Genomic DNA, 23,044 nt, shown 5'->3' with positions numbered 1-23,044 from the left:
GGAATGGCAGCAGCATTGCGCTCTGCCACACCAGCTAAAATAGGGTTCTCAGATTACCCCCCAAAAATCATGCTTGCAAGTATGCCCTCAGAAAACTGTACCTAATTTGGAACAGTGATCTATGGATATGTGAGGCAAAGTGTGTAGGGAAAAGTAATTTCTTTTATTAGACTGACATGGCTGGAGGGATTTGGGGCAGGGGGGAAGGAATAAGAAGAAAAAGAAAAGAAGAGAGAGAAGAGAAGAGAAGAGAAGAGAAGAGAAGAGAAGAGAAGAGAAGAGAAGAGAAGAGAAGAGAAGAGAAGAGAAGAGAGAGAAGAGAGAGAAGAGAGAGAAGAGAAGAGAAGAGAAGAGAAAGAAAAGAAAAGAAAAGAAAAGAAAAGAAAAGAAAAGAAAAGAAAAGAAAAGAAAAGAAAAGAAAAGAAAAGAAGATGTATCAGGTTTCAAAGTATGAAAGCTTTTTCTTCAAGAGACTAAATAGCCTGCAAGTACCCCAAATTACAGTTTGTGTACATACAAGTTTAACTTTTCTCCCCCACGCAAAGTATATCACCTGATTTAAGATACTGATTTTCTCTATATACTTTGTCCTTACTAATTAGGAACATTTACTGCAAAAAGCTGGAGTGTCATAAACTCTCTGTCCCTGTTTTTTAGCAGCAGATGGAGGACTAGATTTTTCCCCCAGTACGCCGCATGAGATAACTACAGCTTGCAGTCAACTGGAATTGAAGATGCTGTGGGTCACTTTAAATTAGGGTGAGAGACAATTAGTGGAATACACACAAAAAATAAGGTTCTCAAAGTCAGACAATACCATTTAAAAAGTGGTATGTCAGGAAATCATGGTTCCAGATCTACACTCAGTGCCACTCCAACCTTGTGATGAGAAGCAAGACTCTGGAGTGCCCATCGTATATACCATCCAGGCTCACAATTTCAATGTGTGACATTTTAAGCAGTCAAGACTCAGTGCTGGAAATTGTTAGCCTATAGCTATATCTTCTTCATCGCTTTAATTGTACAACAGAGAGGATAAATGCCTCTCTTATTGGCAGGACTTCTGCGAGGTATCACTCAGTGATATGTGGAAAGCAGCTCTGAACCCCTTCTCAAACGAATAACTCGATTAAACTAGGATCATCTGTCAGGGATCTGATATTATACTTCTCTGTGGTGGAATCTGAGTAGCTACAATTATGGCTCCTTACGGCAAAATATTTAAGTTTTTATTTTACTATTCAGCAACCACCAAAGAAAACCTTCCTCTTGCTGGAACTTCCTTTAGCTCCCTCCACACACACCTCACTTCCCTTGGAAGTGCTCCCATGTTGCTTGCTTTTGCAAACCATGTGGTGCCAACACATGTTGGATCTTGAGGGTGGTCATTTGGCTACAGGCTGTTGCTGTCTTATGCTGAACAGCTGGCACAGGGAGATGTGTTTAACTCTAGGGGTCCTCTCTCTGATCCACGCTAAAGTCAAATTCACTCAGTAACAGAGCAAGCTATTTCCTGCCCTAATGGAATGACAGAGCGCTACTGATGGAAAATGAGCTGATGATGTTTTATCTTTTGCCAGCATCCTCCGACAGCCAGAAACATAAATTGAAATGCTTAAGCCAAGCTATATATGATCCCCCTCTTTGAAAAATAAACAGAAATCCTGAGCAGGCATTATGGAATCTCAATGGCAGAGTCCTGGGGTGTGATTTGGGGCTTGATTTGTATTTTCTTGGGTGACAGCCCATCTGGTCATCTTTCCTTTGGCCCATAAATGCTCCTTTGAAAGGCTCCCATTCCTCCAACAGCTTAATTTCTCCTCTGAGCCATTGTGGGGGGAAAGCAAATGGATGGTAGGAAGGTGCTCAACAGTATTTTGTTCAGAGTGAAAAGGCTCATTTCCAAATGAAACAAATACAAATAATCCTGCCTTTACAACAGAGGGTGATTATAGAAAAACCCCTTTTCAAAAGCTGCAGGCAGCCAAGAACCCTGCATTTCTCACTCCTGTGCATGGCCAGGAACTCAAATCCTCATGCCCTCTCTAAAGAGAGACTGGTCACACATTTGTATTATGAAATAGCTTTCTCGGCAAGAGTTATAGAAAACATAACTGTCCCTGGGAGACAGAGGGGAGGGAATTGTCATTAGTTGAGGCTGGATTTCATTATTGTGGCTGACTGATGAATTGCTTTCCTGAACTACAAACTGCACTCGAGGACTAACGTTTGCTGTGCTGAGGATGTAGCCAGTTACTGTCAGTTAACCAAACATACCAGGAAGAGGTAGCAAAATAGTGCCAGGTGCTTATCTAGTTCCTAAAAAGTGGTATCCAGAATGCTCTTTTTTACAAGCATATTTTGCATATTTCATGCTTCCCAGATTAAGTGCATCATCCAGGAAAGTATAGCATCCAGTTACTTGATTTACCAATTTGAAAAAATTCACAAATTTCTGAAAACAGCCATTCATATGGAATTTCACATGTAAAACTTCAGGTAGTCCAAGAAATTACTTTTAAAATTTGGCTCCATTTAAAATGAAATATTTTAGTCTTTTAAAAGCACAGATTAATTCCCACACCTTGTACTAATGGCTAATCATTCTCCTAAACTGCTGGGAAGGAAAGTACAGGACCATAATGACAGTACATGTGAGAAAAAGAGAGAAAACAAGAAAAAAGAAAAAAAAGAGCATGAACTAACATCAGCAATACACACTATGATGGACCTAGTTTTACTTAACAGTCTCGCACAAATGAAATTAAAGAAAGAAGCAAATAGAATAGTGAAAAAAATAACCTGGATATTCTGATTTTTCATTATAGTCCAAGATCTTTCTTTAGATCTTGTATAAAATCATGGTTAACAATGTGTCCTCATTATTGAAATCACTTCCAGCTCATAAACAAATACAAGTAAAATTACAATCCAAAATTTAGTACAAAAAATACTATATTGCATGCCTCTTATGTCATACCTGAACAATACTACTTTAAAAGATTTCTTCAAAGCAAACAAGTCAGTTGAAATTCTAGATTCATCATATCCATAACTACATTAAGGCTGAACTAAGAGAATAAACTATGAATAGTAAACTATTAATAAATATAATGCAAAAAACCCTGACCTTTTAAGCAAATAAGTTTAAAGTAACACAGATGTCACCCAACCCAGATGGAAGAGAAAATTGTCATCCACCTGATAAATTCTGCTGAAAGATATCTATTTTTAATGTTCTGTGTAGCTGCTGTGCCCTGAACAAATGCTTTCTCAGTCAAGGAAAAGTGCCTGGATACAGCTGTATTTATTAATTTTGACTCCTGTCTCATTCTGTTGACTGAGCCATCTCTCCAGAAAAGCTGGATCTGCAACTACTGTTCACCTGAAAGTCTCTCTGTGGAAATGCATTCACAGCCAGGCTCATAAAAGCAACACAGCGCTCTCAGAAGTTTTCCTCCCTGGTAACATGAGGGTTGTGTTTATTTATGCTGCCAAGCAGAGAGTATCACAGGGTGAGGAGGGCAGGAGAAGCACAGGAAGGTTTCTTTACATCTGATATTAACAAACCAGCTGCTACATTTTTAAGAAAAGAAAATTTGTGTGTTGATGAATCAACAGAAGATGACAATGACCTGGCTAATGGAAGTGGTCTTTGATTGTGGACATGCAACCTGCCCACAATCACCAGTATTATCTGTAGCACATCAGAGGCATCAGAGGACTGTGCAAATTTGGAGGCTGCTCTTTCTAAATGAGACATCACTAGCAGCTGTCCCTTTCTGTTGGTGACTGATCTACAAGAACATCTTCCAATGATCTATTTGGTCCCTTCCTTTCAGTGGGGCTTCCTGAAGGATGGGACAGGCCCTCCACAGGAACTACACGCTGCAGAGTAGTGAAGAGATCCAGTTTTACTGTCATACACTCCTGTGAGAATTGGGTCTAAAATGGGTTAAAATCTAAAAAGTCACAGCAACAGAAACCATTGTGGGAACAGAACTGTGCCTAAAATGTATGGTTCTTTGAACTGGATCAAGAATTTGTGACCTGAAGTGCTTCCTAACATAGTGATCTAAGGTTACAAGTAGGGAAAATCAGACTTGTCAGGAATCACCACATTGCTCTCCAGCAAAATCTATGAGGGACAGATATGATAGGTAATGCTGCAGTGGGTCTTCTGAGAAAATGATCCTTGTGCACAGGGGCCTTGGCCTGCTGAAATGTACAGGAAGATATTTAATGATATTAACAGGATATCTGTTTCATCAGAGGGTAGGGAAAACATTTTTGCCAAGTCAACATATATGAAAAGAACTTCATAATTAAACAAAAGCATATAGAAAAAGATGTGCAAGCCACATGTAAAAAGATTCTTAAGCAGTTAACTCATAAGACATGCAAAGATTAAATTTTATTAAAAAAAACCAGGACTTAAGGCATTTAAACTAACGCTTCTGTGATTATTGCTACCATTTCAAATCTAATACTTCTTGCAGTATTTATAATTAAAATATTGCAATACCTGATAGTGCCTAAGAGACATAAACTGAAATAGAATAGACAGTGTCAAGAAGCAACATGAAACATGTTTTTCTTTCACCACTTCTGAGCCAGCTCCACTTGGATGCAGTTAAAAAAAAAGAAAAAAAAAAAAAAAGGAAAAATTCTACCACTAAATTTAGGACTGAAATTATAAGGGACCCAAAATAACCATTTGGAAGTTGAGAATCTCAAAGGTCTAAATAATAATGAATAGAACATGCCTTTTAAAGTGTGTTTGAGCTGGTTATCAGCTGCATTACTCCATTTTTCCGCTGATACAATTCCTGTGAAATCAGGTCAACTAAGTTTCACCTGCCTAAAAGCAAAGCAACTAACTGGTAAATCAGAAGTAAGGATTTTAACCCCAGTGTGTCTTCTTAATACTTCAAGCATAAGAGTAAATCATAAGGCTTAAAGCCAAATAAAAACTTATCAATCATTCAGTGCTGAGGCATGCAAACAACATTATAGGGCTGGTGTTTATTGGCGCTCTTAAAACGTGTTTAAAATTAGAAACATAGGCCAAAATATAGTCTCATTCCATGGAACTGCTCCAGATTTACAATAGTGGTGTGTACATACTCCAGGTTTTCATCAAGATCATTTAAAGACTAATCCAAAAGTCACTGAAATCAATGGAAAAATTTTCAGTAGATTCAAGAAGCCTTGGATCAGATCCTACCAGAAGTATTTGGCTCAAGTGACACTGCAAGGCTACATACTCGTTTTTTTTTTTCCTTAATAGCCTTCGTAGAGCAAATTTGTTCAGTCAGGAAATAAAAGCATAGTACCATGCCAGTCACAAAATCTCAATCTCTTTTCTCAAAACAAGTTCATATTCTTTCTGTTCCATTACTTTGCCCCAAGAAAATCTGGCATGAAGGAAGGTGATCATTTTGGTTATTCATGACTCAGAGTAAAAAGCAGATTTTATTTTATCCTCTTACAGTAAGTTATAATAACTTGTAAATCTTGCTTTTTTATTTTCTTCACTGAGCAAGTCATATTTTACCATGTGGAATGCATCAGTATTGACACATTAAGCATCCATTTAAGCATTATTTTTATGAAATTATTTTATAACTCATAACCATGACACAAAAGGTGAAGAAAAGTCTTTAGAAATCAAACACAAAAGCATATGTAAATAAACAAGGTGTGCTACCTAGGATGCTAGGAACAGAATGCTATAATCACTTCTGCTTCTGCTGGTGACCTGCTCTACTGGTGCGTCAGAGGAAGAGACATATTACACAGCTATTGAACAAGGACAATTAAATAAAGTTTTCCTCAAATATCTTGTTGGCTTGTATCTAATGTCTAAGGTGTTACAGTCCTATGTTCCTCTGTTTATCTGATCTTACATAAGTAGGTATTATCTTACATAAACAATTACCCTTTCTTTAATTCTTCTACTAAGCAAATAATCTCAGTATTATTTTATAGATTAGTTGGAATTGATTTGAAATCAGACAACAAAACAAAACTTTACCTAGTTTTCAAATAGTTGTTTTTCTGATTCACCAAATATTCTCTTGTTCTTCTATTCTTAAGGGATAAACAGGGGTCTTGGTTCCTTCTTGTCCATGATTTTGTATAATCCTCACTTACAGGCTACACTTAAGACTCTTCTTGGAAAACTGAATTATTTTACCTCTACATGGCCCAAATGACACACAGGTCTCCAAAAACACTAACTGCAATTAAAAGTACAGTTCTGGAAAAAGATACTTTCAGCTGTCAATGTTTCAGACTGGCTAGCCCTGCCAAGACACAAGTATGTATGTGTGCATGCACTGAAAGCTAGCTTTATGTTAACATTCCTCAAAATTTCCAAAACAGGGGTCATAGCTGAACTACCTTTGTGCTTCAACAACACTCAAGAGCATGACAGTCTCTTCAAGATCATTGTGGTCTACTGCAGTTTAAAGCCAGCTGAATTGTACAGTAATTCAAAAAAGACAGCCATTTTTGCCTCTTCTTTTCAGGACCAGTGCCAATGAGCAGAGATCTAAGGATCAGGGCTATACTTTGGGATAAGCTTCACAGCTGGCACGTTAATAATTTTAATCATCAATCTCATTACTCCAGCTCTTCATTTTCATTTCTGGATGTAATTTGATTCCGTTCAGTGTCCAGCACTGCAGAAATAAAAACTGGAAATGTTTATGGTTCTTTCTAACCTATTCTTCTGTTAGGGCAGGACTCTTTCTTAATATGCGTACTCCTTTTAAAAGTCCTGTTTTAAATCAGTCATTCACTTGGGCCAACTTTCTTCTCCTTTGGGCATCTCTTCCAAAAGAAAAACATCTCTATGATAGGAAATCATCTGTGCTTTGCAGGAAAGGTAACTTACTGCTGCCATGGAATTGATGCGGTCAATGTAGTAATCTGGCCAGCTGGTAGCAAGCTTATTAGGATCTTCTTGTTCCTGAAACAGAAAGTTAAACAACATTACACAAGCAGACTTTACAGGATGAAATGCACTGTAGAACCACTTGGGATTCTTCACTGAGCTGTTCTTTATTGTGGAATGTCCTCCCATATTCTTGTATAATGTACATAGATGTTTTTAATAGCATTTATTAAAAACATTTCTGAAAGTGTAATGTTAGCACTATCACCATGGTGTGTCAGATAAAAACAACACACTTCAGCTAAGGTTATTAAACACAGAATAACAAAGTTTGAATGGAGACACAGTTATCTTTGGCATTCAAGCAGTAAACCTCAGTCCCTTAAACATGCTAAGTTTCCACGCAGAAGGTCGGCTCAGTTACAGGTAACGGATCTATATTTTGTAGCTTTGTATGACAGATCTTATATATTATTTTGCCTCTATACTGCTAGAGTGATGGTGGGATTCACCAACAAAGGCATTTAGCATCTTTCATGGAGAGAAAAAAAAAAAATCAAGTCAAGGAACCTGAAAAGAAGCTAAAAGACTGCCTCATTTTGATGTGATAAACCAAGAAGAGGTTTAGACTGGACATTAGGAAGCATTTGTTTACTGAGGCGGTGGTCGAACACTGGAACAGGCCTCCTAGAGAGGTGATCATTTCTCCAGACCTGTCAGTGTTTAGGAGACAGTTGGACCACACCCTTAATATTAATAATGTGCTTTAGATTTTGGACAGCCCTGAAATGGTCAGTCAGTTGGACTAGAACAGGTCCCTTCTGAGCTATACTATTATTCTATTCTATTCTGTTCTATTCCATTCCATAGTTAAGCACGACCTCAGAACACTCGAAGGAACAGAACAGCATCTCCTAAATTCCAGTAGGAGTGGTATTTATCCTTCTGTCTCTACCTCCCAAGTAAACCACCTGAAATCTTCTTCACTAGACTAAGCTCAATCAAGCTCAACTTCTAAAAGAAGAACCACCCCTACTCAGGAACCAATTTTTTCCTGTTCTATGGCTGCTCAATGGAAATGAGATTTCATTCTAATAAGTCTGTTTATTTCTAGATAGGTGTAATTGTCACCAGTAAAACGAGGATTGGTTTCTAGGATCCTAATATCACATTATAAACTACAAATAACTCACATTAAGACTCCTAGCATGTGATAAGAGATTGAACCACTTGATTAATCCTAAAGATGTCCAAAGATGTATAAGAATGTGTGGATTTCACCAATGTTGTCTGTGTATGTCTTACTCATACTAGAAAAGTTACACTGAGGATACACAGAACAACATCAAAAGTGTATATATATTAGAGTACCTCAGCTATTCCAGAACTGTTTCATTTAGAGATGAGAAATAGCTCTACATGTTCCCTGCTGAGCCACATGCAGAAAACACCTTAATACCTGACAAATTCCTGTCAGGTTACATACCAACACATGGCAACAATTCTGCACAAATAAAAAAATCTTAATATTTAGAATTAAAAACAAAATAACAACTAAGACTTGGATCCTTCCTTCCCCACTCTTTGTTCCACTCATCTTTCAACATGCAAACTAAAGGAATATCTCCATTCTTGATAATGACAAAACAGCTTTGTCCCCATCTAGCAAAGGATTGCAATACGGACAGATCCTGCACAGACCATAACAATTTATTCAGCCCTTGCAGTCAACTGAACAATTAAGAAGAGCACATTTAAACAAAGCAGCATAGAGTAGACTACTGCTGTATGAGAGGTTGACCAAGTGGTAAGAGATACATACTACATCCACAGTTGCTATGCACCAACCACCTCACAATAATAAACAGTGAATTAAAAACAAGGTGACCTTTCTCAAATTAAGTGGGAAGTTTTTCTGCTTTTCCTTCCTTTCCTCTTCTGACCACAATCAGCAGGAATCTGATAGACTCAAATCCTTGTCAAATGGCACATTACAGAAATATGCAACTCCCTACCAATAGCTAGTTAGAATTGCCACACCACATGTTACTGGCAGTCTGCCTTTTGCTGCCGTTTTCTGTGTATAATATCTAAGGCATCGACATACCCCTGGTCCATTTACAATCCCTGACAGCAATTCCACACTCGGCCAACCTTAAACTCCTGTGCAAAAGTCAATATATGACCTTGCTGATGGAAAAATAAATTAAAACACAAAAGATAAATACAGTATTATTTTTGTAAGATAATCTTATCATCTCCAAAGTGAATGATAGAGATGGGGAGCTACTCTAGAGGTAGTGAAGTAAGGTCATTCTGCAGGGAACAACGTTGAGCCGCCAATTGCAGCTGCAAGGTGTGCTCACATGCCCTTCTGAAATTTTTCTCTGTGTAGAATTATAAAAGTCCAAGTGACAGCTGTAATTGTTTCCAGAGTACAGGTGACAAAATCATTGTCAGAACAGGAAATATGTATGTTCCATGTACTTCTCCTGCCTCTATTCTGGTCTCCAAGTAAATAACAAAGACATGAAAATTAAGGACTGCCTGGATCTATCCTTCATATCTGAAAATGAGCTACATTTTTTTCCTTAAAATTCTTTAGGTGGGGGAGAAGTATAAATGTTGGAATGTTGCAACCAGCCTTTCCAGATGTCTGGTTTAGACACGCAGGTTGAAGAGCACCAGGATAGATAAACTAAAAAAAATTAGAATTCTAAATAATTCCCTATTTGAACCCAAACCATTAGAAATTTCACAATTAGAACCAAGAAGAAGAAAACTCTGATCCCCTAAAATATATCTGTATATATGGTTAGCTTGGCAAATGACATAAGGTCCTTAGTATATTCTGCTTTTGGCCGTTCTCTGTCCACTAAAAATTGGTCTGAACTCTGCAAGTCCTATGCTTTGGCTTGTTTTTAATCAGAATTGGAAGAAAACTGGTTTCAGTGGAACACAGCAAGTGTCAGCTTTTTTCCTGAACTAAAGCTTGGACTGAAGCTGTACATTGTTGAGGTTTAAAAAATTTTAGCAGATACTCCAGTATGCAATCTCCACTTTCTGAAGTTGTTTTGGCCCAGAAGCTTGTTAAGCAGAAAAGTCCATCTAATTTCAATGGTTGTCCACAGTCCCTGTTCAGACTAGAATTTGGTGGCTGTCAAAGTGTGTTTTACTTCAACAAAATAAATCTGATCATGTACTTAAAACCTGGCATTCCATTTCCATTATGAAGCCCAAGAAGGTACTTATACTTGGGATGAACATATAGATTTTTATCCAACCCTATGAAATAATTAGGTGGTATAGTGTTATTTATAGCAATCACCTGGGCAACATTTTCAAAAGAGAGACAAGTTCACACCTGTAACAGAGTAATTGGGAAACAGACAAACAAACAAACAAACAAACTCAAACACAAAACAAAAAAAAACCTAAAAACATTTAATTGCTTAAAGTGAGTTCTGCCCATGATAAGAAATTACTGTGCTGTGTTTCCTTTCACAGAGAAGAATATAAGTCAACAACAGAAAGCAATTTGGCTAGGGTGGCGGGAGTTGAGGTGGGGGGGAAGTGCAACAACAGGGTTCTGGGTATCTTTGTTTGGTTTGGTTTTAATGTATTCAGGGGTTTAACTCTCAAATAAAACCTCAGAGAAAACTGCAAGGCAACTTGATGATAATGGCAAAACTCTTCCACTGCTCCAGGAGACACAGAGATGGGGAATAAAAAAAAGTGCCAAACCAAAAAACACGACTCTAATATACAAAGCCACATAGGTATTAAAAGCTGGAGACAATAACCCATCTGTATAAGGGAAAACATTAGCTGAAGGAATCTATTAAAGTAAAGCCTTCTTTTAGCTCCTTGAATAGTGTAAATATTACATTAAAAAACAGACGTCAACTTGTGGACTTTATAAGGGGCCATATCATTCTTCACTGGAGTAACAACTATGTAACTGCTGTGAAAACAGGATCTTGATACTATACAAGCCTGCCATACAGCCAAGGTATTATATAGGCTTTGACACTAATTTGGACAGGCTCCATGCCTTGATGGAAAGTGGAACTTATGACTTCATCCCAAATAGGACTTAATGGAGTTCTGCAAATATTTGGACCATCTGAACCAATTAAAATGAAACAAAATAAACCAAGTATTGTGTGCACAGCTCAGCTGATCCTGAAAGCCTTTTTCTGATTCCTGGGAGACCTGATCCATTGGGCATGCTGTTCTCTAGAGAGCAGTGACCTTTAGTGGATGCTATGTCAGTGGACAAGCATTTGCCATAAAAGACTGCCGTAACAGGCATAATCAAGAATTATAGACTACTGTCTTTGTTGCAAAACTTTGTAGAAAGAAGTACCAAACACTAGTGTTAGAGAAATTGTGTGAAAATGCCAGATATTCATGGCTGAGTGGACCATGAAAATGAAAGATGCTGTCTATATAGTGGGTGCTTCTTTCAAGATGGTTTCAGTCTTGAAAAAAACAGTGCAGGGGAAGCCTGAACAGTAACTCTCTGCACCGAAGCTCTTTTGTGGTGAGCATGGGGTTTCAGTTTCCAGTGATGACACATTGGTATTCTACTCTGCACCAAAGGGAACCAAAACAACGTTGAGCAGTTCTCTGGAATGTGTTCTGTAAATCTGAGCATGTCAAAGCATTAATAAATGCATCCAAAAAATTAGCAACTTTCTATCACTTCTCTCCTGCAGATGGAGACAGGGGGACATATATGGTGACATGACAATTTAAACTCATCCAGGAAATCACTGGCAAAGTTCGGAACAGACACTGAACTGATGCTGAATCCAGCTGTCTCTTATTTCCATCATTATTTAGATCAGGTTGTTTTTATGTAATGTAGACAAATCCTAAATCCCTGGGACCAGGAGATGCTCAGCATACTTGGGTGTCCAGCCATTACATGGACTTTGTCGCTACTTGCACACACTGCCCTGTGACAAATTGCCAAGGCTGATGACTCAAGAAGCCGTCTAACATGCAAACTAAAATAACACTTCCTACTTGAACAGATGCAAGTATACATCATATGTTATAGATGTCATATGACAAGAATGGGTGTTATTGGGGTGACATCCATTCATTGGCACCGTCACTTCCTTCTCAAACCCATCTCTTCAGACCTGCAGCCAGCTGGCCTTACTGCTTTGCACTGTTCAGAGCAGAATGGGAACAAGCCACATATCCAGTGCTGCAAAATGTGTGTTTAAATTCTTTCTTGGGCAAGGAACCATGATACCATTCATTGAGCTCCTCTCTGTATCAATAAAAACAGCGTGAAAACACAGATGAAGAATATGAAATGAGGTTATGGTAGTATAGAATCCTGTTCCAGAATGTTCACTGTACCATGTCCAGACACTGCATGCTCAAGTTTATACTTGGATCACAAAGAATTGCATTTTCCTGCAATAGCCACATTAAGATTAGTGTGGTTCTTCCTCTCAACAGTCTGCCCACATCATTCTAGTGCCTCACAGAGCAGAAGAACAGGTTATTTTAGCTGGCATGAAGGATCAGCATCATAACATAGAGTTCAGAAAATATAAATCATGGAGTTCAAGGCATTACAGGAAACTAATACTTTTTAAGGAAACTGTGAAATATGCTAATCATTCTTGCTAAGTCTCTGTATTTTTTTTTTCATTTGTTTGTTTGTTTGCTTGGTTTTTTATGCCCGTTCAATGAAACTTTAACTTTTAACATGACTTATGTCAATTGAGATTAAAGCTTTGCTGAATAAAGGTTCTCTCCTCCTGGATAAAGACCTCTCAACACTCTGCAGAACAACTTAGCTGGTAAAACGTTCATCTAAGATGTGTAGGATTCAGACTCATGTCCGTGTTCTGTTTCAAACTGAGGTGCATGACCCTGGCTCTCCACATGAATATTTTGGCCACTATAAACAAGGTGGGGGTTTTGTTTGCTCAGAAGGTGGCAGATAGTTATCACTCGTGCTTCATTTCCCACAAATGTTACTCTTCTCTCTTCAGATACTTTTAAAAAAGAATCAATTTATCGCAACATCTGCTATTAATGCTGAATACAATACAATCATGTAACACCTTGCACTCTACACTGTCAAAGGTCCATGAAGAAATTAACATATTAGGTTTTTCAGTCTCTCAGTGAGATCACCAGAAACAGGGCAAATGGGATGCAGACAGTTACACTGTTCCCAGTTACACAGGGAATCTGTAACACAGCCAAGAACCAATCCTCACTGAATTTGTACCACACTCTCATCCAAATCACCATTCTCCCTTTTTTCCACGATGGATTTGCTGACTTTTCTTCACTTTAAGGAGAAGTTTGGCTTTCAGAAAAACTTCTACCTGTTCATTAACACACTGTTCATCCTATTGGCTATGTCTCAGTTCAGAGCAGCCAAAGTTGCATAAATAAAAAGCACTTTCATTAAAAGCACAAAATGTGTTTTATCTACTGCGGGATGAAATGCCAATTTAGAAGTGGAGCTAAAAAACATCTAAGCTTTTCAGACAGTTTACACCTCCAAAAACCAACCATGTCCCAAGAGATGCTAATTTTGAAACAGGACAGACCACAGGACTGAGCCATTCACTCGACAGATGCGGTCACTGCTCCATTTCTCAGACTCCATGACTAGCATTTACACAAATGTTCTCATAGTTTGGGGGAGGGAGCTATATCCAAGCCTTTTAAGCACATTTATCCAGAGTGAGAAAAACAAACATTACATTTCTCCCTGGAATGAAGCTATTGATGTGCAGACAATAATCCTTCTGCCACAAAAGCAGTCTACTGTATAACTTATTAAAATAGAATATTCATCAATTACCAGCTGGAGCATGCAACTGAGGAGTTCTAATTGCCTCTCATAATGGTCACATATAGCCATACATGCTTCCAGTTCACTGGATTACGACACAGGAATATTTTACCTAACAGACCACAGGGTGGAGGGGTTGGTTTGTTTGTTGATTTTGCTTCATTTAGCCTGGTCTCTGTCTTGCCGCCAGTAACTTAACAGACCTAATAGTGACCTCTGATGCTGGTTACCAACCAGCCTTTCAAAGAAAGAATCAAAGGCTTCAGATTATTATTCATATCACAAAATGCCTTATACTGCCAAAATGTGGAATGCACTGCCAGAAAATATAACAAAGTCTAAAAGCATAAAAGTGAAAAAGGGATATATTTATGAAGAATGAGGATTCCTTCTTGGAAATCTTTTCATAATACTGAGAGAAGCTTCAATGCTGCCGAAATTCACCAGCCTTTAGAAATTAAAATGGACTATCAGTCATTTTTGAAAGATGGTTTGCTCTACTTCAGGTTTGAAAACTTCCCAATAAATATATGTTTTCTTTTCAACCACTTATTCTATCCACCACTTTTTGCTTCCCAAGCACCCATAGATATAGCAACTCTTAGAAGTTGCACATTGTATACACACAGTGTGTCATTTCCAACCTCATCTAACACTCAAAGCCACTTCAAATTAATTTCTTCTAATTGATATCAGTCTAATGGAGATGAAGGCCATATTTTTATTTTGTATCTTCCAGAAAATGTGCCAGATCCATTGCATACAGACACAGAGATACATAGTTTCTCACTGACAATGGACCAGAATGCAATGCTCGGCAGGTTGTTGGTGTGATGTTATGAGTTGAAGATAAGAATTAACATTTCTGAAACCTCACAAGTCTCAACCACTGATTGTAATGAACTGTGCAATTGTAGTGTTTAAACCAAGATTAAGTTTTGCAATAACCATGTCTGGCACGAGACTTAATATAGACTACTGATGGAGAGAATCCCATTTAAGGAACTTAAGTTATAGCAAGGTTGCATAGCACACTTTCAGTTTTAAGAACCATTCTTCTCTTCTCTTGCCCCTTCTGCTGTTTTTTTATCATTCCCCTCATTACAGATGCATGTAAACCTACAGCCAGCACTGACTCCATCAGGCTTCTCTTCGCATTTACAGATCATACAAGTGTGCTTGTACCTCTTCAAACGTATTTAGCCCTTTGATACAATGGGGATCCCACCATCACCAGGCATTAATTTATGGGTATAGTGCAGTGACCAAGAAGACAACTTGTCCCTATGCTTACATAACTATTTAAACATACAGATGAAGTCACACAATTATCCAGTGCACTCAGCTCTCAGGACAAAGCTTACTTGCCAAATTGACGTCTACTGGTATTACACATTGTTCCTCCACTGAATGTTTTATCTTTGTTATGGAAGTTGATCTCATGTTGGATATGTTCTCCTGATTCTGTTGCTGCCTAAATATTATTCTGTTCTATAGCTGAAGTCCATACTCATGTTTAAAACCTCTTATATGGTCTACTTTTCACAAGCTCCAGATCGATCAACTGATATTTTGGAGCTGACAAGCGTATAATCTAAACAATGAGCTGCCAATAAGGCAATTAATTAATTCCATGCCCTTCCAATGAAGCAGTTCTTAGGAGCCTACCTTCCTTCAGCCCATTCTGTGTACCTTTTTTGGAGGTCCACTATGGAAGATCCTACCATTCAGGATGTGAGTTCATGATCATTCTACTTAGGGAGTCTTCAGGAGAAAACAAAATGTTTCTCATGGACACAGCCTGTTCTCCAGGTGCTTGGCTGTGGACTTAGATTATATTCCTGAACCACAGCTCTGTCCCCACAAACCTGTGACAAGCTTGAGGACAGGGTCAAGGTTCTACAGTAATTCCTGTGGCAGGTGAAGCCCATGATCTGACACTGTCCCAAAAAATCCAAAGCAGCAGCAGCACAACATACTCTATTGTTTCATTATCATCCAAGCTCTGCATTGTCCCTACTACTTTTGCCTCTGTGTTACATAGAAGAATTGTGTGCACATTTCCATTCTAAATAGCATAAACTCTGCTCAGCTTAGAGTCGATATGCTGTGGATACCAAAAAAGGACATTTCCTCACCCATCCAGCTTACCATGTTCCAACAGCACTATATTCACCCGTATCTCTATGCCACTAGTATTTATGTCATTTGGATCGTCTCCTTCCTTGCCTCCTTTCCTCCTCCTCCTGATATTCCTTAGGCAATGTGAAAAGCTGCAGAAGAGCCCAGCTTGCGTAACTGAGCCTCCTGTCTGCCACAGGAGTGCCACAGAGTTTATCTTTTTGTCTTACTCTGTTTATCTCCAGCAAGCAACTGCTTACAATCTTTTCTAAAGAAGATGAAGTCACCTACCATTCATGGCAATCACCCTGCATGGTGCTTGATAATAGGAAAGAAATGTCACTAACCATGCTCAAAGACACATGGAACTACCTAGGACACATGTGACTAGAGCTAGCACAGCTATCTAGGTCACAATGACTAGAGCTATCACAACTACCTAGGACAAGTCCTTCTGAGAGCACACACAGAACTTGTTACTGACAAACTCTAAAAGGTTTATCTTCACTGTCCACAACACATCCACTGTCTGTTTTTCCAGTGACACTGCTGCTTGTTCCAGTTCACTTCTGCCATTTACAAAGAGTGATGATAGTTGGATGGTCAGAGCAGACACATATTTTCTATTTGTCTCCCTCACTTAACCCCAGTCACTATTGAAAAAAACAGTAAAGTTAGGAGCTGTTGGGCAGGTGAATAGAGGTAATAAATACAGACTGAGAGGAACATGGCTTCTAAATTGCTAATCCAATATTGGAGTGTATAGTTCAGTTGCTTTGTCTATCTTTCACCTTTCCATGCACTCAGGTAAAACTGTTTTCTTTCTTTGAGCCTTCATTTCTCTTGCCTATTGCATCTGCAAAATGTTTGGGATGCCAGGTGACTTTCAACAGACGACTGAATAATATGGAAGACAATGTGTTTTTCACCTTGATTCAGATGTGTAGCTGAAACAATTACAGATGACTGTAAAGAAAACTAAATAACTCTTCGAAAGTGTAGAAGGAACTTTCTTACTTCTCTTCATGGCTGTCACTAGATCCTGGCAACAATTATTTACTGTGTCTCCTTCTAAACTTTCCATTGAGAAAACAGGTAATTCAGCAGCTCTTTCTGCTCAGTATTCACTAGCTTTTGAAAGGCTGGTGAGCATTCAGTGAAATTCAGAATTCAGAGAAGAGTGAGCCCTAGTCTGTGCCAAATCTGCTTCTCACATACCAGAGAAATATGCTAGTTATTTACATATTCTTTGCTCTTGCTTATCCACCTAAGTCTAATCTGAATGGTGAGAACTGCATCGTACACAGTATATACTATTATTATTTGCATACCATCAGCAGGACTGACACATACTTGAATTGCGGAGACTCAGAACTTTTGCAAGAGGACAGGCAATCACAGAACATTATCCAGTGGCAGCAACTAAATCACATAATCAGCATTTACATGTACTTCCCATAGAGCAGAATTGGATTGCTCACCACTATTTTTGTTCCTTAAGTACAGCAAATTACAGCATTTTCGTAGGATGACAGCTGGATAAATGTTTTCTTTTTTCTTTTTTTTTTTCTTTTTTTTTTTTTTTTTCCCATGGTGGGGTCAAATCTGCTACCACTGAGTTCTCCCAAGCTCCCACAGAATGCAAGCCAAATGCGAAATACAGCATAAGGCATTATGTTGACAATTTTCCAACTATCACTCTGTAACCTCAGGATTATTTTGGGCTTCATTTTCGAGAAGTGTTGAGTGCTAACTTCAACTGGAACACTAGTAGCACACCTGAAAGACGCAGAACTGCAAGATGGACACCCAAATTCTACATACTCAGAATATTTTGAGCAATACCATGGCAAGTTTATGGCATTTATGTCTTCAGCAATCTGAGCAAAAGAGCTGGGAAGGCAGCAGCTAACCTTTCTTGTGGAGAGAGGGAGGGAGAGGGAGGAAGAAACTAAAAATATTGCATGCTGTTCCCACGGGGGGTGGGGAAAAGAAGACTTTTTGATTTTACAGGAATAAATACATAATTTCAAGGCCCTGACACAAAATAACCTCTTATACCAGGATAAATAAATGAGTCTGTAACTGTTAGCATCGCAGAGTGGAAAACTTAAACTAAGTAAAATGAAAAATTTGGAAAAACTTCTTATCTCATCTTATGTCTGTTACAATGTGGTCTTTTAGGTATCACAATTCCAAGCTGTGATAATGGTATATCAGCTGAAATGTACAAGCATTTTTGCCTCCTTGACACCAAATTCATCCTTTAAACCACTACAAGAGTGACTCCAAGAAAAAAGAATAATTTTTAAGAGGAATCTCTCACATCATTAAGTCTACTATATTGTTTCTCAAAGTAACCACATTGAGTGGAGTATTTGCTATAGAAGAGAATGTATCAAGGAAAAAAACTGTGAAGACAGAATTACAGAAACTTAATGTCCAATATTTCTTCTCAGGTATGCTGACCTAGACAAGGAATAGGGTCAACATCAACCAATTTATATTTATGTAAGATGAGGAAAAAAAGCCTAAATTCATTATATGGAACTATAAAAAAAATGAGATGATGTCTTATATGAATCTCAAGTTTTATTCTTCTAGCAAGAAAACATTCTCTGCATGAAAGGGTGTAGAAGGAAATGTATATAGCTTTAGGCTTTGTTTTACACTGTATTAGCCATGTTGCCCAAATTTGGGAGCTACTACTTCAGCCTGCAACACACATTAACACGTGCCATTAGTCAAATGGCTCTTTCACACTGAAAAGACCCAATAAACCAATAATCAGGAAGTGTATGTATTTGATGCAATAGTTCCACTCTTGTTGCATTTTGTTGTTTCCTATTATGTCCCGTGCTTGTCATAAGCCAGAGTTTCTGAATTTACTGCCCTAAAGCCTACTTGCATTTATAACAGAATAATTTTTGAAGCCATGCGCCTGTCTTACATACCTAGACTAAAGATACTGGAATGGCCCAATGTCAGCATCAAGCTAACAAATCATCACAAACATCTGAGCATGAAGTCATTCTGTTAACAGAAAAAGGAACAGATGCTGGTGGGAAAAAAGCAAGTTAACTCCACAACTGCTGGCATTTTCCAACCATCCATCTGATGGAATGTCGCGGTTTGCAAAGGGAAACATCCTCCCACTGTGACTTACCAGTGTTATGAGATTTCCACTGAGCCATAGGCTAACCGAAAGCAAGTCTATTTTCAGAAAAGTCATTTGAGAAATTCCACATCTCAGACGGTTTCACCAGCAGCATCCTGAGCTAAGGAAGTCATGTCGTCACTCAGACCAAAAGCAACCATGGATCCCAGGCACTGTGAAGGAACTGAATAACATCTTCTACTTCAGCCTATTTCAAGAACTTGGTCTCATAGCCATAACACAGAAAACAGTAGGTTGCACAGAGCCTTACTGTTGCCCCCTTTCTTTATAGGGTCATACAGCTGCTCTTCTAGTTTGATTTATGTTCAGTTCAGTGAATCACAAAAAAAGTTCAGAATGGAAATGGCCTTGGGCAGAAGAGATCTGCTAAAAACAGAGCTAATTTCAAAGTTAGAACTGGTTGTTCAGATCATTTTCAAAGTTTGAATACTGATTTAAATTATATTGTTAACTGAAGAGCTGAACTCCTGCTACAAACTTCTAAAGCCTTGGTAGGAAGAGGAACAATTTTCTGATGCACTGAAGACTTCAGATAAAGTCTAATTCTCCAGCTCCAATGTGGCTTTGGGTGGGCTTTGCTCTATGATTCTGTGATCATCAGATATCCTCATAATTTAGCCAGCAATACACTTGCACTAAGAACTCCAAGTCCCATACAGCTTCTTCAGTCTCCTACTGTCAATCAACTGCTTTTTCTTTTAGGTTATCACATGTAACTGTGTGTTTTTCAGACTTCCCAGGTGAAGAGCGTAGAAGCCCTCCACCACCTGTCCTCCCCCTAAACACTTCATGAAAAGCTGGGAGAAAAACTCTCATGAAGCCACATCCAAGCACCATCAAACTGAGACTCCGTACAAATGGCTTCTCAAATACTGCAGCAAATCATCTTGTGTGTTCATGTCTGCTGCTCCCAGATACAGCCTGTGGAATAACAGCTTTAAAGAAGGGAACTTATAAAGGACACATTATATGCTCCTTATAGCTATAAATCCATAACCAAAACAGTTTAATATTTCAAATCAATAACAGACTCAAAGAGTATTTCAAAGAGGAAAAAATACTGCAAGATAGAACGGGAAACAATACAACTTCAAACCACCCACTTCATATATTATGAGACAACCACATGCTTTGGCACTCTTCATACAGAAAGGATGAACCCTAAAGGGCTTTCATAGCTCAGATCAGACAATACAAAACCAAAAACTCACACTCAGACAACACAATGGTGTGATCTTCATCTGTTATATTGTATCACTAAATAAGACCAGATGAAAATCCATTTTCTCCCTTCTGTAGGGGATATCTATCTTCCTCTGAATATCTCCATGTATATCTCCTGCTTTAAAGTAGGAACCCAAAGAAACAAACTTTCCTACAACAAGAATTGCAGTCCTCCTACCTAAATATAACAAATGTAACACAGCCTCCTGTTGTTAGAGCCTCCATGTGAAGACTTAAATGCAAATAAAAGACCTCAGGGTTTTGGAAGAAAAGCCCTGCTAGTTCACTTTAGCTGAGAAATAACTGCTTCTCTATCTTAACCAATCTGAAACTACACTTCATGGTGCAAAAACACATAACAGAGCTACCCTAAAACGAACAGTAGGTGCAGGAAATTTCACTCACTTCAGTAAGTTTTTCCCAAAAGCAAGGAGGACTCCAGGTTTTGTATTTGCATCCATCTTCTGTTCCATCCCTGGTAGGCTAAGGTAATTATATCAAAAGCTACAAAAGCAGCTTAGATTCCTCCTGCATTTTTTTTTTTAATACACACACACACATCTATATATGAATGTATATTATACATATTAATTATTTTTTCTATTTATATCTTTATCAGGAGGATGAATCCAAAGTATTGAGTGAATTGTATTCATTGGAAGCTGGAACTGTAGCTGGGTTTCAAGCAGGGTTTATGGCAGTAATACAGCGTGGGTTTGGATTGGAAATTTTGCTTAGAGTTCTCCAAGAGTCTGGAGGCAGGTGTGGGCATGAGGGTGGACAACAGAAGTATCTTACACTACCTATATCCACCTGCACAATATTAAGCTATACTTTTTCTGGTGACATAAAAAAAAATCCCAAACCTGACATGTAGACACTATCTTCGTTAATGTTAGAGAGCCAGCATGGGACCAAAGTGGAAGTTTGTGAAATAGAGCTGCAAATGGTATAAAAAGACTGCAGTAAAACTGCCATAAGTTGAAGTCTTACTAGAATTCCCATGGACATTCTGAAGCTTAATATACGGCTGGATGCAGCCCTTATGTTAGAAAAGGGAGCAGAACAGAAGGTGATGCAGCAGTATCTGCTGCTTCTTTGTGGGAGAGGTGTAAACCTTCTCCAGAAGGGTATCTGGGCTGCAGCTCCACTGGTTTCAGCATTGACCTGTGACCTCAGTCCAGAGGGCTTGGACTCCTTAATGATGGTGTAATGCAGAAAAGTGCCTTCCATTCCATCCTTCCTGCTCCTTACAGTGAGCTCTCCCAAGTCTGGAGACTTCACCACAAAATCCATTCCTACAAGAATACCTTAGAAGACAGATAGGTGCAGCAAGGAGAAAGGATGAACAGTGATTAAAGTGAAAATATATTCAGATTTTTAAGATACTATCTTAAAGGAAAAGGGAAGAGTTGTATGCGGCCAAAGCATGTGTGTATATAGTGCGAGTAAAAAGTGGGAGAGGATGGCATGGCCAGAACGTTGCCACAAAGCTTCCTAACTTTGCTACTCTTTCTTTCAGACAGAGAGAAATGCATTTATATATAAACACAATAATGACAAGGTTTTGAAATTATACAACAATTTAAATCAAAGACTTTGAACCAAGGAGTTTCCTGACTCTATTCTCATATTGTTTAGTAGTTCTTTTTATTAATCAGGCAGATGAAATATATAATGGACAGATAATAAAAAAAAAATTGCAGGGGATGGAATCATACAAAAATTCTCTGTTCTCAATATTGACTATTACAGGGTATGGTTCAGAAGATTTTCCTCAGAATTTCTAAAGCCTGTTTTGTTATTGTGGAGAAGCCTTTCTCTAGATCTGTTTCCCATAACAGACAACCTATAATCAATTTAAGGATTATAAGAATGTACTCTTTTTTTTTTCAGATGCCATAAATGCCTCTTTCCAGAAAGTTGTAGTGCCCTGATTATTGCTCCACTTCTCGAGTCTGAATAATCTCCCTTGAGTAGGCAAAGCACAATTAACTCAAAGCAGCTATTCTAGGGTACAACTAAAATCAGATGAGTACAAAATAACCCCAAAATACCTGGAAGACATCAACATAGTTATTAGGATTGAGTTTTTTGTTGCTTTTGTTTGTTTGTTTGCAGAGAAACTGTATGATACAGCTAGTTCAGTTTCACTGTACTTTGGAAAGAAATTTGCTACTAATATTTCCCTCAAAGAAACACACAGAAGTAAAAAACAAAACAAACCAAAAACCAAACCAAACAACAAAAAAAACAACCAAACAAAACCACTCTTAACTTCTTTAACTCTGCAAAATGTGTGTGCTTCCTACTAAAATCTGCTCAACTGAAGGCTTACAAATTAGTCTCTGGAGGCAGGAAAGGCCATAAAAACAACTTGATTTATTTTCCAATAGCAATAAGTCTAAGAACCTGTAGGATTGTATGGAAGGCAATAAGCTATTGCCTGGACAATGAGGCCTCATTCTTAGAAATACAGGTTGCATCCAAAGCAATGCATGCTGAAGCAGTTAAATACTTGCATTTTCTACCCTTTGGGGGATGACATAATTGAGCTCACATTTTTGTATTTCCATATCATTATTTGATCAGTATTTAATGAGATTATGTACTTCAGTACCAGCTCCCAGTAAAAGAGCACTGAATAACAGCAGTGTTGTAAACCTTGACATCAGAAGCTTACAAACAAACACATCTGAAAGCATGGTCTAGTTTTTGATCTAATTCCTGCAAAACATATAACTAGTAGGAAATCGAGAAAATTTTACAAGAAGAAATT

The 23,044-nt window shown here is 38.2% G+C and overlaps 1 protein-coding gene across 2 annotated transcripts in view; it reads right to left on the bottom strand.

Moving 5' to 3' along the window:
* Window positions 1-23,044, bottom strand: part of DAAM2 (dishevelled associated activator of morphogenesis 2) — a gene marked incomplete at both ends in the record, with an annotated part of 118,760 nt that overhangs the window by 69,101 nt on the left and 26,615 nt on the right. For both annotated transcript variants that reach the window (XM_080341335.1, XM_080341334.1), the window contains one exon: window positions 6,902-6,976. In XM_080341335.1, the coding sequence (XP_080197461.1) occupies window positions 6,902-6,976 (75 nt within the window). The remainder of the gene's footprint in view (window positions 1-6,901; window positions 6,977-23,044) is intronic.

Source organism: Nesoenas mayeri (genome assembly GCF_963082525.1).
Source record: "Nesoenas mayeri genome assembly, chromosome: 3".
NCBI classification, from domain to species: Eukaryota; Metazoa; Chordata; class Aves; order Columbiformes; family Columbidae; genus Nesoenas; species Nesoenas mayeri.
The sequence above is the reverse complement of the archived record's forward strand: the minus strand, read 5'-3'. Positions and strand labels throughout refer to the sequence as shown.